The sequence below is a fragment of the Cebus imitator genome, unplaced genomic scaffold, assembly GCF_001604975.1.
Source record: "Cebus imitator isolate Cc_AM_T3 unplaced genomic scaffold, Cebus_imitator-1.0 Scaffold122, whole genome shotgun sequence".
Classification (NCBI taxonomy): domain Eukaryota; kingdom Metazoa; phylum Chordata; class Mammalia; order Primates; family Cebidae; genus Cebus; species Cebus imitator.
Genome location: NW_016107437.1, coordinates 2,513,508 through 2,528,443, shown reverse-complemented (window position 1 = coordinate 2,528,443; position 14,936 = coordinate 2,513,508). Strand labels below are relative to the sequence as shown.

Sequence of the window (14,936 nt, the reverse complement as noted above, 5' to 3'; positions counted from 1 at the left end):
TTTCTTTTCTTTTTTTTTTTGAGACAGCGTCTGGCTCTGTCACCCAGGCCAGAATACACTTATGGCTCACTGCAGCCACAACCTCCCAGACTCAGATCATCTTCCTGCCTCAGCCTTCTGAGTAGCTAGGGCTGCAGGTGCTCGCCACCACGCCTGGCTAATTTTTATGTTTTTTGTAGAGACGGGGATCTTGCCATGTTGCCCACACTAGTCTCAAACTCCTGGGCTGAAGGCCTCCTCCTGCCTGAGCCTCCAAAGTGCTGTGATTATAGACATGAGCCACCATGCCTGGCTGCTCCTTAGTGTTTCTAGAGTAGGGTCACCTGGACTTGCTGGATCGTAAGGCTTACCTGGGGGTGGGCACAGTGGCTCACACCTGTAATCCCAGCACTTTGGGAGGCCGAAGCAGGCAGATCACCTAAGGTTAGGAGTTCCAGACCAGCTTGGCCAACTTGGTGAAACCACATCTCCACTAAAAATGCAAAAAATTAGCCAGGCATGGTGGCGTGCACCTGTAATCCCAGCTACTTAGGAGGGTGAGGCAGGAGAATCACTGAAACCTGGGGGATGGAGGTTGCAGTGAGCCAAGATCACATCGTTCCACTGCACCCTGGGCAACAGAGTGAGACTGTCTCGATAAACAAACAAACAAATAAATAAGGCTTACGGGAGTGTTTAATAATACAGAGTCTTGGAGCTGGGTGTGATAGCTTGTACCTGCTAGCCACTCGGGAGGCTGAGGTGGGAGGATCCTTTGAGCCCAGGAGTTCGAAGCAGCAATGAGCTATGATCTCACGACGGTACTCTAGCCTGGATGACAGCCAGACTGTGTCTCTAAAAGAAAATCATAAAAAGTCTCATTTATACTCTACACTGAATGAGTCCAAATCTGTTTTTATCCAGTGTTGCAGATCATTATTGCCCAGGACATTTGGGAAATACTATCTAGCACTTAGAGTTTGCATCTGTTGTAGCATTTAAATCCCCCCATAACAGTTCCTTTTGTATAGGTCTGTTCCCCACAGGGGTAGCATCTTTATGTTCCTGATGCTGTAGCAGGGGCTCGGTTCATGCACACTGAATGGGGCTGCTGCTCGTCCTTTTGGAGTTGGCATGGCCTGGTCTTTCCGTCCTCTCTGCTTTTCTGCATGGTGTTAATTCTATCCTGAATGCTTGTTTGCACCTGCCTCTTGTCCTCCCAGCAAACATCCTTGTTTGCACACCAGCAACTATTACTTCATTACCGGAGACTTCCTGGATAGGTGGCAGGATTTGTCACCCTTCTTCTCTGTGTCCTGAGTGGTGGCTTGCTTTCCCATGCTGTGGTCCTTTCCTTGTCCCTATTTCTTTCTTTTTTTTTTTTGAGATGGAGTGTTGCTCTGTCACCAGGCTGGAGTGCAGTGGCACACGATCTCAGCTCACTGCAACCTCCATCTCCCGGGTTCAAGCGATTCCCCTGACTCAGCCTCCTAAGTAGCTGGGACTATAGGTGCGTGCCACCACACCCAGCTAATTTTTTGCATTTTAGTAGAGATGGGGTTTCACCATGGCCAGGAAGGTCTCCATCTCCTGACCTCATGATCAGCCCGCCTTGGCTTCCCAAAGTGCTGGGATTACAGGCGTGAGCCACTGCGTCCGGGCTTGTGTCCCTACTTCTAAACTGAGTTTTATGTCTTGCCTGGCTCTCCCACCAGCCTGGGCTTTCTGGAATTGAGTCTGGATCTTAGATCAGGTGGCCGATGGGATATGTGTCTTTGCTGCACATTAGGTGGACTTTCACTGCTGGATGTGTGGGAAAAACTGCAACAGTGAGAAGCAGTGGCAGGGCCACATCTCCTCCGAGAAGCACAAAGAGAAGGTTTTCCACACTGAGGACGACCAGTACTGCTGGCAGCACCGCTTCCCAACAGGGTATTTCAGTATTTGTGATAGGTATGTAGATTTTTTACAAGTTTTCCATGTAAAAATTGCTGATCGCAAATTTTAATGGATATGTCAGCCAACCCAGAATATCTGGGTGCTAAAGTTCTAATGTTGCCGTGCTCTGACAGACCCTGAAGAATTCTTGGGTTTTGGCTGAAAGCGTTTAGTTGCTCATCAAACCATTCCTTTCACTCTTCTTATGTTATATGAAAAGATTTAATAGTCTTCTAATACTAGTTTGAAGTGTCTTAGGATAATTGAATAGAGAAGTATGTTCATTCCAATTTGTCCAAATGACCTTTGAGTTCACCATTGTAATTCTCTAACCCTTTGCCACAAACTGCTCACAGTAAATGTTCATCAGATTTGAAATGGCTTTTACATTATATTTAAAATCTAAAAATTAGATCGAAGGAAGATGTTAATATGTATCACTCCTTTAAGTTTTCTTAGAAAGTTTTTCAGTGTGGCGGGGCACAGTGGCTCACACCTGTAATCCCAGCACTTTGGTGGGTGAGGTGGGTGGGTCACTTGAGGTCAGGAGTTCAAGACCAGCCTGGGTAACATGGTGAAACCCCATGTCTGCTAAAACTACAAAAATTAGCCGGGCATGGCGGCAGGTGCCTGTAATCCCAGCTACTTGGGAGGCTGAGACAAGAGAATCACTTGAACCCAGGAAGCAGAGGTTGTTGTGAGCCTAGGTCACACCACTGCTGTCCAGCCTGGGTGACAGAGTGAGACTCTGTTTTAAAAAAAAAAAAAAAAATTTTTTTTCAGTGAAAAACTAGATAATTCTGAATTACTCATTTTGTTAAATCACTGTTAGTATTTAATTCCCTAATTTAGATCCATGTGATCCTTAAAACTACTGAAGACATTTTTTCCTTAATGCCACCTCTGATTTATTTCTGTCACATCAGGAACATCTATAGTCTTTTTTCTCCTATCAGTCAGTACTTTTCACAGAGTACATTTAAATAAAGTACTGATGTTTCCTTTTTTTTTTTTTTTTTTTTNTTTTTTTTAAGATGGAGTCTCGCTCTGTCACCCAGGCTGGAGTGCAGTGTTGCAATCTTGGCTCACAGCAACCTCCACCTCCTGGGTTCAAGTGATTCTCCTGCCTCAGCGTCCTGAGTAGCTCGGATTACAGGTGCACACCATCACGCCTGGCTAATTTTATTTTTACTAGAGACGGGGTTTCACCATGTTGGTCTGGCTGGTCTCAAACTTCTGACTTCAGGTGATCCGCCTGCCTCGGCCTCCCAAAGTGCCAGGATTACAGGTGTGAGCCACTGTGCGTGGCCTGATTTTTCTACTGTAGATGTCATGGCTGTAAAATATTTATCTTTCTAGGCTTGAGTTTCCTAACTAAAAGTTGTATGCAAATCATAAAGCTAGTGAAGCATACAGTTTCAAGAATCACAGCACGATTTTTTGAAATAACTTGTGGATGCTGAGCAGCTGACTTGTCCTCACAGGTATATGAATGGTACCTGCCCAGAAGGAAGCAGCTGTAAATTTGCACATGGAAACGCCGAACTTCATGAATGGGAAGAAAGAAGAGACGCCCTAAAGATGAAGCTCAACAAAGCACGAAAAGATCACTTAATTGCCCCAAATGATAATGACTTTGGAAAATATAGTTTTTTGTTTAAAGATTTAAACTAATATGCTGGCTTTTATGTATGATACCTAATCAGAGCATTGACCAGAAAAATTGAAAGTGTTCTACGGCACGTAGCAGAGGAGCTGCAGGTTTTCTGCTTGTATTGGCGTATATCGTTCCTCCTGAGCAGCAACCCATAGTAGGTAGGAAAATGGGCTGTTTCACAGGACTGGCCACGCTCTCACGGAACCATTGGCATCAGATGGTGAAGTGACTGCTACCCGGTTGCCATCTGTTGAACAGACTTTTGGATGAAGTATGTTGGGGAAGAGGACAAGGTTATATCTAGGACCACTCTTTGAGTTGGTCCTTCCTATTAAGAATCATGACGGTAAGAGAATCAACACTTGTACTGGGATCAGAATACATGATGGATGAAATTCTTTACATGTTTTAGCAGAATGAATTTGTTTAATATAATAAAGTTTGCTACTTATCTGTATGTAGGTTGCTAAAAAGGATTTTCTTAACTCAGATTTTAAGCCAAATAACCATTTAACACTAGTATTTGTTAAATGGGGTATTTTTCTGTATTTGTATGTTTCACTATAATAAGGGAATTAAGGATAATGTGCATTGAGAATATTTTGAAAAATAATTAATTGACTCAAATTTTATTTCATGGTCTTTTGCTGTTTAAATGATGATTTTGAAAGATTAAACCTGTACTGTTGGTATTGTGTTAGTGTATGGACCAATACTGCCTGTAATAAAGATTTTATATATAGATGCCTTTCATTTTTTCCTGTGGTCCTTTCTCGCAAAGAATTGATGATACTGGGTATAAAATAAAATTGTTTTTTTCAAAAACATTTTCATTTAGGCAATGACTGACAGAATGCAAATTGGGACATGAAAGCAACTTTTGACTTCACCCTCCTCTCCTCCAACTTTGGGCTCAGGGACTGCTCTTACTGATTGGCTCTTCTAGGTAAGTCTTCTTGGGGCACTGCTGTTTCATTCAAATGAGCTACACAAGCAGGGTGAAAAAATAGTCAGCTGGTAAGACCTGGGCTGTGGGATTCCACCAGGACAGCTGTTTGGCATAACATCTTTGACGGGGCTCAGGGACTTTAAAGACAGGATCTACTGGGCTGTGATGTAGCAATCCTTTAAACCCTCAAGCAAAGTCACTTCCTCATGGGAACGCTGAATGTGTGGGATGTGGGGAAATATAAAAGGGTCTTTTCTCTGGGTGAGTCGACTAACGGAGAGGAAGGCCTGGGTGCATGGAGCGAGAAGAGAGAAGAGGAGTGACACAGGATGCCATCTGTGACTCTGTTAAAATACTAGGAGAGGCCAGGTGTGGTGGCTCACATCTGTAATCCAGCACTTCGGGAGGCCGAGGCAGGTGGCTCACTTGATGTCAGGAGTTAGAGACCAGCCTGGCCAACAGGGTGAAACCCCGTCGCTACTAAAAACACAAAAATTAGCTGGGCGTGGTGGCGGGTGTCTGTAATCCCAGCTACTTGGGAGGCTGAGGCAGAGAATTGCTTAAGCCCAGGAGGCAGAGGTTGCGGAGCCAAGATTGCACCATTGCCCTCCAGCCTGGGCGAAGAAGCAAGACTCCATCTCAAAAAAAAAAAAAAAAATGAGAGGTCAATGGAGGCCAGTCACCGAACAGGGTGCATCAGGGGTGCATCTTCACTGCAAAAATAATCGTGTGTTAAGGGTGATGTTTTCTGTAAAATGACATGGTAATGTTATTGTGCTGAGGCTCCCTAGTCTGATGATGGTTGTTAAATTTTTTTCTTGTATGTACTTTCTCCCAAACTCCTTATGTCCTCCTTTTCCAGGGAGAATAGATACTGAAAAGTTGTCTCTGGGCTGGGTGCGATGGCTCACACCTGTAATTCCAGCACTTTGGGAGGCTGAGGCAGGAGGATCAGTTGAGGTCAAGAGTTCGAGACTAGCCTAGCCAACATGGTGAAAAAATTAGCTGGGCATGGTGGTGGCAGGGTCCTGTAATCCCAGCTACTTGGGAGGCTGAGGCAGGAGAATTGCTTGAACCTGGAAGGCAGAGGTTGTAGCAAAGTGAGACTCTGGCTCAAAAAAAAAAAAAAAAGAGTTGTCTCTGATGTTCTGTTTTTTTGTTTGTTTGTTTTGTTTTGAGACAGTGTCTCACTCTGTTGCCCAGGCTGGAGTGCAGTGTCACGATCGGCTCACTGCAACCTTCGCCTCGTGGGCTCATGAACTCCTCCCAACTCAGTCTCCCAAGTGGCTGGGATTACAGGCACACACCACCATGCCTGGCTAATTTTTGTATTTGTGGTAGAGATGGGGGTTTCACCAGGCAGGTCTTTAATTCCTGGTCTCAAGTAATCTGCCCACCTCTGCCTCCCAAAGTGCTGGAATTACAGGTGTGAGCCACCGCACCCAGCCTGTTTAATGATGAAAAAGCCAGTTGCTTTAACCTTTGGAATCTAGGTTGTTTTTCTAATGATGAAAACAACCTTTGAGGATCCTACAGGTGCATTTTCTGTGCCTCAGCTTTCCACTTTCTCAGCAGTTCTCTAAGCTCTGAACTATCTTTTTGGTAAATTCGATTTCTTCGAACTTAGCCAGTTTCATGCTCTGGTTTGCAACTAAGAACCCTGCCTGCCACAACCTTGGTCTCAGCATTAGAAGTCAATGTTAATTACTCTCCGGTGAGATCACACCCCCATCCTATAAGTGCCAGGTTTATTGCAGCAGCTTTGGAAAAGAACATGGTGTGCAGGGTAGGATAAAAGGAAAGGAAAAACAAAACAAAACAATGAAGAAGCAAAACTCCAATCCCATTTTATTAGGAGAGGAAAGGATTAGCTGATGTGTCAACTTAGGCATGTTATTTCATTGTGTTTTTTTAATGTTTAGAAAATGATGACTGAGATACAATGCAATTGACATAAACTTTACCGTTTTAAAGCATACAATTCCATGGTGTTTAGCATATTCACAATGTTGTGCTATAATCATAATCAATTTTAGAATATTTTCATTACCTGAATAAACCCCACACGCCTTAGCCATCACTCTCAGAGTCTACGCACTTGCCCTGCCTCTCAAGCTTTGAGGAACCACTAAACTGCCTTTTGTCTCCAGGGATTCTCTTGTCCTAAACATTTCATATAAATGGAATCATATGATATGTGGCCTTTTATGACTGGCTTCTTTCCTTTAGCATAATTCTCCAAGGCTCACCTGTGTCATGGCATGAATCGATACTTCATTACTTTTTTTTTTTTTTAAGAGACAGAGATTCACTCTGTGGCCCAGGCTGGAGTGCAGTGGCATGATCTCGGCTCACTGCAACCTCTGCCTCCTGGGTTCAAGCAATTCTCCTGCCTCAGCCTCTTGAGCTGGGACTACAAGCATCTGCCACCATGCCCGGCTAATTTTTTTATTTTTATTTTATTTATTTATTTTTTTTGAGACGGAGTTTCACTCATGTTACCCAGGCTGGAGTGCAATGGCGCGATCTCGGCTCACGCAACCTCCGCCTCCTGGGTTCAGGCAATTCTCCTGCCTCAGCCTCCTCAGTAGCTGGGATTACAGGCACGCACCACCATGTCCAGCTAATTTTTTTTTTGCATTTTTAGTAGAGACGGGGTTTCACCATGTTGACCAGGATGGTCTCGATCTCTTGACCTTGTGATCCACCCGCCTCGGCCTCCCAAAGTGCTGGGATTACAGGCTTGAGCCACCGCGCCCGGCCAATTTTTTTTTTTTTAAACAGAGTCTTGCTCTGTTGCCCAGGCTAGCATGCAATGGTGTGATCTCAGCTCACTGCAACCTCTGCCTCCCAGGTTCAAGCAATTCTGCCTCAGCCTCCCAAGTAGCTGGGACTACAGGTGCCTGCCACCACAACCAGCTAACTTTTGTATTTTTAGTACAGACAGGGTTTAACCATATTGGCTAGGCTGATCTCAAACTTCTGACCTTGTGATCCGCCCACCTTGGCCTCCCAAAGTGCTGGGATTACAAGGCATGAGCCACCATGCCCAGCTCTTAATTACTTTTTGTAGCCACATAATACTCCACTGTTTGGATGGACCACATTTTTTAAAAAATTTATCCATCGGTTGATGGACATTTGGGTTGTTTTTGCTTTTTGGCTATTGTGAATATGAACAGTGCTGTGCAAGAATTGTGACTTCAGTTTTGTTTGGCTGTAGTGAGCTGCCACATCTGCCCTGAAGGTATAGAAGGCTGCAGATGAGTCTTTCTTACCCTTAGGGACCCCTTCTTCTCTGCATAGTGCTCCCACTCTGTGACTGAGGTGTCCTGGGCAGGGGGGCCATTGCCCAGAGATGCCCCTCTCCATCACTCACCCTTCCTGGAGCTTCCTAACCTCTGATGACTGTTTGCATATAGCCCCCAATATTTGTTTTGATTTAGTTCCAGGGACCTGCTCCAATTGGGAAACTGAAGGAGAGTAGATAGGGCAGGTTTCAAACACTCTTGGTTTTTGGGTTTTTTTTTAAGAGACAGGGTCTTGCTCTGTCCTCCAGGCTGGAGTAGAGTGGCACAACCTTAGCTTACTGTATCACTGTAGCCTCAACCTTTGGGCTTACGTGACCCTTCTGTTCTGCCTCAGCCCCCCAAGTAGCTAGGACTACAGGTATGTACCACCCTGCCCAGATAATGTCTTTTTTGTATTTTATTTTTTGTAGGGCTGGCGTCTCACTATGTTGCCCAGGCTGATCTCTAACTCCTGGGCTTAAGCAATCCTCCCACCTTGGCCCCCCAAAGTGCTGGGATTATAGGCAAGAGCCACTGTGCCTAGCTCCTCAAACACTTCTTAGTTGGCGTGGGGAGATGAGAATGCATACTGCTTTATTTGATGCCAGGGATGAATGCCAATTTCTAGAAAGCCCATTCTGTGGTGATGATACAAAGTCTCCAAGAACACAAACACCATTATCCAGAGTACCCAGGCCAAGGGCCTGGCCTTTTCTTCTGTATAATCTGCTGTCCCGTGTTATGTTAAGCATGTCTTGTTTTATAAGTAAAGGCTTGGAAGCTTTCAGAATGAATGAGCATTACCAACATGGTGAAACCCCATCTCTACTAAAAATACAAAAATTAGGCTGGGTACAGTGGCTCAGGCCTGTAATCCTAGCACTTTGGGAGGCCGAGGCAGGCAGATCACCTGAGCTCAGGAGTTTGAGACCAGCCTAACCAACCTGGAGAAACCCCATTTCTACTAAAAATACAAAATTAGCTGGGTATGGTGGTGCATGCCTATAATCCCAGCTACTGGGGAAGCTGAGGCAGGAGAATCGCTTGAACCTGGGAGGTGGAGGTTGTGGTGAGCCAAGGTCATGCCTTTGCATTCCAGCCTGGGCAACAAGAGTGAAACTCAGTCTCAAAAAAAAAATTAGCTGGGCATGGTGGTGTATGCCTGTGGTCCCAGCTACTCAGGAGGCTGAGGCAGGAGAATCTTTTTTTTTTTTTTTTTGAGATAGAGTCTTACTCTGTCTCCCATGCTAGAGTGCAGTGGCACCATCTCGGTTCACGCTCAACCTCCACTTTCTGGGTTCTGGCAATTCTCCTGCCTCAGCCTCCCAAGTAGCTGGGATGACAGGTGCCTGCCACTGTGCTAATTTTTCTTATTAGAAACGGGGTTTTACCATTTGGCCAGGCTGGTTTTGGACTCCTGATGTCATGATTCTCCCACCTTGCTTCCCAAAGTGCTGGGATTACAGGCATTAGCCACAGTGCCCAGCCAGCATAATCTTTTGAACCCAGGAGTCAAAGGTTGCAGTGCGCTGAGGTCACACCACTGCACTCCAGCCTGAGTGCCAGAGCAAGACTCCATCTTAGAAAAAAAAAAAAAAATCAAATTATTTCTCTCTGGTTCCAAGGAAGGATTAATATCTGGGGGAAATCTATCACCATGCATCACAGGAACACGATCTGATAAACACATTGTTAGGTGCTATCAGTGTTGTGTGAACATCACCGAGTACACTCACACAAACCTAGACAGTATAGCCTACTACACACCGAGGTCATCTGCCATGTAGTGTATGGTATAGCCTCTTGCTCCTAGTCTATAAACCAGTACAGCATGTTACTGTGCTAAATATCTTAGGCAACTATAACACAGTGGTGAGTATGTATCTAAATTTACCTGAACACAGAAAAGGTATAGTGGGCCGGGCATGGTGGCTCACACGTTTAATCCCAGCACTTTGGGAGGCCAAGGCAGGCGGATCACTTGAGGTCAGGAGTTCGAGACCAGCCTGGCCAACATGGCGAAACCCCGTTTCTACAAAAGATACAAAAATTAGCCGGATATGGTGGCACATGCCTGTAATCCCAACTACTTGGGAGGGTGAGGCATGAGAATTGTTTGAACCCAATGCATGGAGGTTGTAGTGAGCCGAGATGGTGCCACTGCATTCCAGCCTGGGTGACAAGAGCGAGATGCTGTGAAAGAAGAAGAAGAAGAGGAAAAAAAGGTACAATAAAAACAGTATCATAATTTTCTGGGATGACAGTCACAGCACATGACATATATATATTCCTCTGTCCCATTCCCTCCTCAAACCCCCAGCAACTTGATCTTGGTATAAAAAGTGGCCACAAAAAGCTCAGATACAAGTTGGTGTGGACAAGTTAGGGCTGACCTAACCTTTGAAAAGCAGTACAGCCCTGACCCCAAAGGCCTAGTGTATTTTAAAACAAATTTAGAATTGTTTCAGAAGAATATTCTGTGCCAGCTGCAGTGGCTCAGACTTGTAAAGTCCAGAGCAGGAGGATCACTTGAAGCTAGGAGTTCAAAACCAGCCTGGGCAACACAGTGAGATCCCATCTCTCAAAAAATAAAGAAGAGAATGTTCTGCTGACAGAGCAGTCCCCCAGTTGCTCAGAAAGTGAAGAGGAAAGGAGATATTCTCTTATTAATCCTGGGTGGTTTTGGGGCCACCCAAAACTGCCTTGCATTTTTTCACAAAGGACTGGGGGTTTCGTGAGATAAACCAGAGACAACAAGAGTACTTTGGACCTTACAAAGCCCTGTACAAAGTCAGATGTCTTACGACGGAAGTGTAGGGTAAATTCTGTTCCAGCAACCTACACTGGTTGAGACACTGAATGAGGACACTGGTGACTTTTGACCATATTTATTTTCTTTTTTTTTTTTTTCTTTTTTTTCTTTTTCTTTGAGACGGAGTTTCGCTCTTGTTACCCAGGCTGGAGTGCAATGGCGCGATCTCGGCTCACTGCAACCTCCGCCTCCTGGGTTCAGGCAATTCTCCTGCCCCAGCCTCCTGAGTAGCTGGGATTACAGGCACGTGCCACCATGCCCAGCTAATTTTTTGTATTTTTAGTAGAGACAGGGTTTCACCCTGTTGACCAGGATGGTCTCGATCTCTTGACCTCGTGACCCACCCGCCTCGGCCTCCCACAGTGTTGGGATTACAGGCTTGAGCCACCGCGCCAGGCCCATATTTATTTTCTTTAGTAATAAACCATGTAACTCTACACAAAGAAATCAACAGAATTATAAATGGCAAATTAGAAGGTTATTTTTTAAAACTCTGTATATATTTTTTCTCTTAGCTTTTTAAACAAGCTAAGAGTTATATTGTTAAGTATTGTTATATAAGAATAACAATATACTGGGCACAGTGGCTCATGCCTGTAATCCCAGCACTTTGGGAGGCCGAAGTGGGCAGATCACGAGGTCAGAGGTTCAAGACCAGCCTGGCCAACATGGTGAAACCCCGTCTCTACTAAAAATACAAAAATTAGCCAGGCATGGTGGTGCGTGCCTGTAGTCCCAGCTACTGGGGAGGCTGAGACAGGAGAATCGCTTGAAACCGGGAGGCGGAGGTTGTGGTGAGCTGAGATCATACCACTGCACTCCAGCCTGGGCAACAGAGCTAGACTCTGCCTCAAAAAAAAGAAAAAGCAAAAAAAGAATAACACTGTATGGTTGGGTTTGTAACACAGATAATAAGGGTAATAATGACACAAAAAGGGGATGAGGGACAAGTTAAAAATAATGCTATACCAGAAAATAGCATTAATATATTTACTACAAAATATACTTATTACAAAAGAAGGCAGTAAAGAAGGAACAAAAAGATGTGACAGGTAGGTGCAGTGGCTCATGCTTTTACCTAATCCCAGCGCTTTGGGAGGTGGAGGTAGGTGGATCGCTTGAGTCTAGGAGCTCAAGACTATCCTGGACAACATGGAGAGAACTTATCTCTACAATTAGTTAAAAAAATTAGCTGGGTGTGGTGGCACACATCTGTGGTGCTCACTACTCGGGAGGCTGAGGCGGAAGGATCGCTTGAGCTGCGGTTGTCAAGGCTGCAGTGAGCTATGATTGCATCACTGCACTCCAGCCTGGGCGACGTGAGACCCTATCTCAAAAAACAACCCAAAAGAAAAAAAGTGGCATGTAGAAAACAAGTAGCAAAATGGTCCGTGTACATGGACTCCCAACATGCTGGGCCTGGGTAGTTGACACGTTAAATACCTGGCCAGCCGAGCAAGACAGTCATTGATCGCCCCATTCTACACCCACAGAAGCAGAACCAGACAGAAGATGATGATATTTGCACCTGGGTCACATAGCTGACTTGTGGCGGAAGTGGCAGCTCAACTGCTGGCTGTTAGCTGTGCCTTTTGTTTGTGGCTTAACAGCATACTGCCTTAATGCCCTCAAAGTTTATTTGTCTAGTTTGTAGTTATTGCATAGGAGGCCAAGTCTTTCTTTTCCTGACCTCAGCCTACCAAAGTGCAGTTTTTTGTGTTTTTTTTTGGTCTCACTCTATCGTCCAGGCTGGAGTGCCGTGGTACAATCTTGGCTTACTGCAATCTCCCCTTCCCAGGTTCAAGTGATTGTCTTGCCACAGCTTCCCAAGTAGCTGGGATTACAGTAGGTGGTACAAGCCACCACACCCAGCTAATTTTTTGTATTTTTAACAGAGCGGATGTTTCATCATGTTGGCCAGGCTGGTCTTGAACTCCTGGTCTCATGTAATCTGCCCGCCTCGGCTTCCCAGAGTGCTGGGATTACAGGTGTGAGCCACCATGCCTGGTCATGGAGGTCAAGTCTTGATCTGGGCCCACGTGCCATGGGGTACACTTGTTCCTCTCCCTCATGGAAACAATTCGTTCCTGTCATTCTCAAAGCACACTTCATCCTTCACTGACTTCACCTTTTTTAAATCAAAAAATTTACTTAGAAAGGATCTGACATTTAGAATCAGGGAGGAACACCCATTATTGAACACCCTCCTTGGGTGTGGCAATTTCAGGAACCTACGCATATCTAGTGCAGCCAGCTATCAAAAAACTGGAGAAGAAACAACCTGCGTTATATAACCCGCAGTCGGGATTCCAGCACTTCGGGTGGGTAGCCAAGACTGAGAATCCCCAAGGAGCCAGGGATTCTTGGGCTTGGCTACCCTCCTTCAGCTACTTCCTAAACAGCAAGTAACATAACCTTGACTTGTGCCCATAAAAAGAGCTGGTGAGACCTTTGGGGGCCCACCAAGAGCTCCTAGGCACTTCTTATGCCAGTCTGCATTTGAGGCTGAAATTCTTACCTACTAGCTTCATAACCTCAATGAGGTGACTTTTCCAAGTCTTGCTTTGCCCGTCTACAAAGTGAGTGCAGGTCTGGGAGCAGTGGCTACTTGGGAGGCCAAGGCGGGTGAATCATTTGAGCTCAGGAGCTCAAGACCAGCCTGGCCAACATGGTGAGACCCCTGTGACTACTAAACATATAAAAATTAGCTGGCTGTGGTGGCTCCTGTGCCTGTAATCCCAGCTACTCAGGAGGTTGAGGCGCGAGAATCGCTTAAACCCTGGAGGCAGAGGTTGCAGTGAGCTGAGATTGTACCACTGCTCTCCAGGCTGGGCAACAGAGCAAGAGTCTATCTCTAAATAAATAAATAAATAAAAGAAAATAATAACAGCTGGGAGCCGTAGCTCACACTGTAATGTAGCGCAAGCCTTTAATCCCATCACTTTGGGAGGCCGAGGCAGGGGATCACAAGGTCAGAAGTTTGAGACCAGCCTGGCTAACATAGTGAAACCCTGTCTCTACTAAAAATACAAAAATATTAAGCTGGGTGTGGTGGCATGCACCTGTAATCCCAGCTACTTGGGAGGCTGAGGCAAGGAGAATCTCTTGAACCTGGGAGGCTGAGGTTGCAGTGAGCCGAGATCATGCCACTGCACTCCAGCCTGGGCGACAGGAGATTCCGTCTCAAAATAATAATAATAATAATAATAATAATAATAAAGTGAGTGCAGGTGGTACAGCCCCTCTGCTTCCTAGGGGCTGCGTGTAGGGAGATGGTGCCTGGACACACAGCACTCAATAGACACAGGTCACGGAGTGGGAGACAGCAGTAACTAAGATTTATTGAGCACTTACTATGGGCATGGCACTTACCATCATTTCTGCAGGGTCCAGCCCGCAGGGTCTACTGGGTATGATTTTGTGTGCAGAGACAATAGATCGCAGGAAAGACACAAGACCCAGAGATAAGAGAAGAATTCATCGGGACTGGGGGACAACTACTACCAAGGCGTGGAGTCCAGCAGTGGCCCCTAATGCCTGGACGCGCTGATACTTCTTGTATACAAGGCATGTGGGATGGGTAAGGTGAGTATGTAATTTGACATGACTGATAGGGTCAAGCAAATCACGTGCTTACAGTACAGGGAGTCCCTCCCTTTCAGGTAGCCGCTGCAAGGAGGGGAGGCACATACCTTAGCATCTTTCTATGCACTTAATAGAAAGATCAAAAGCTTTTAGGATTCCTCTGTTCTTACTTCTGGCAACTTCTAAGAACTTAAAAAGAGCACGGGGTGGGAAAGTGGAACGTCAAAGTGGACAAGGATGGTGACCATCAGAGCACAGCACCACAGAGAGGCATTTAAGCCTCTGGATGTTTGTGGCCCGCCAGGCTAATGTCAGACCTTCTTCAAGAGTAGGGCGGAATGTTCTCTGAATTCCCCCAGTGAAAAGGGAAACTCCCCTTCACGGCTGGCTAAGTAATGGGCGCCTTCCCAGGTGCTGGCACTACCTCAAGGCTCTCACCCTCGCCTCCCGATCACTTCCCACAATGTCCCTTCAGTTCCTAATTATATTTCACCAGATTATCTCTATACTATACAACTAAGATGATTCTACAGTATAATACTAAGGCAAAGATTAATAACAAAGAATAATGATTTAATAAGATTGATTATATAATTATGTGATTGTTTCTAAATCTATTTGGTGTAAGGCCGGGCGCGGTGGCTCAAGCCTGTAATCCCAGCACTTTGGGAGGCCGAGGCGGGTGGATCACGAGGTCAAGAGATCGAGACCATCCTGGTCAACATG

The 14,936-nt window shown here is 45.5% G+C and overlaps 1 protein-coding gene across 1 annotated transcript in view; it reads left to right on the top strand.

The window, feature by feature from the left end:
• Positions 1-4,327, top strand: part of ZC3H7A (zinc finger CCCH-type containing 7A) — a 45,707-nt gene extending 41,380 nt beyond the window's left edge. Inside the window, exons 20-21 of the mRNA XM_017539994.2 lie at positions 1,769-1,932; positions 3,402-4,327. Coding sequence (XP_017395483.2) covers positions 1,769-1,932; positions 3,402-3,591 — 354 coding nt within the window. The 3' untranslated portion in view covers positions 3,592-4,327. The remainder of the gene's footprint in view (positions 1-1,768; positions 1,933-3,401) is intronic.
• Positions 4,328-14,936: the final 10,609 nt, after the last annotated feature.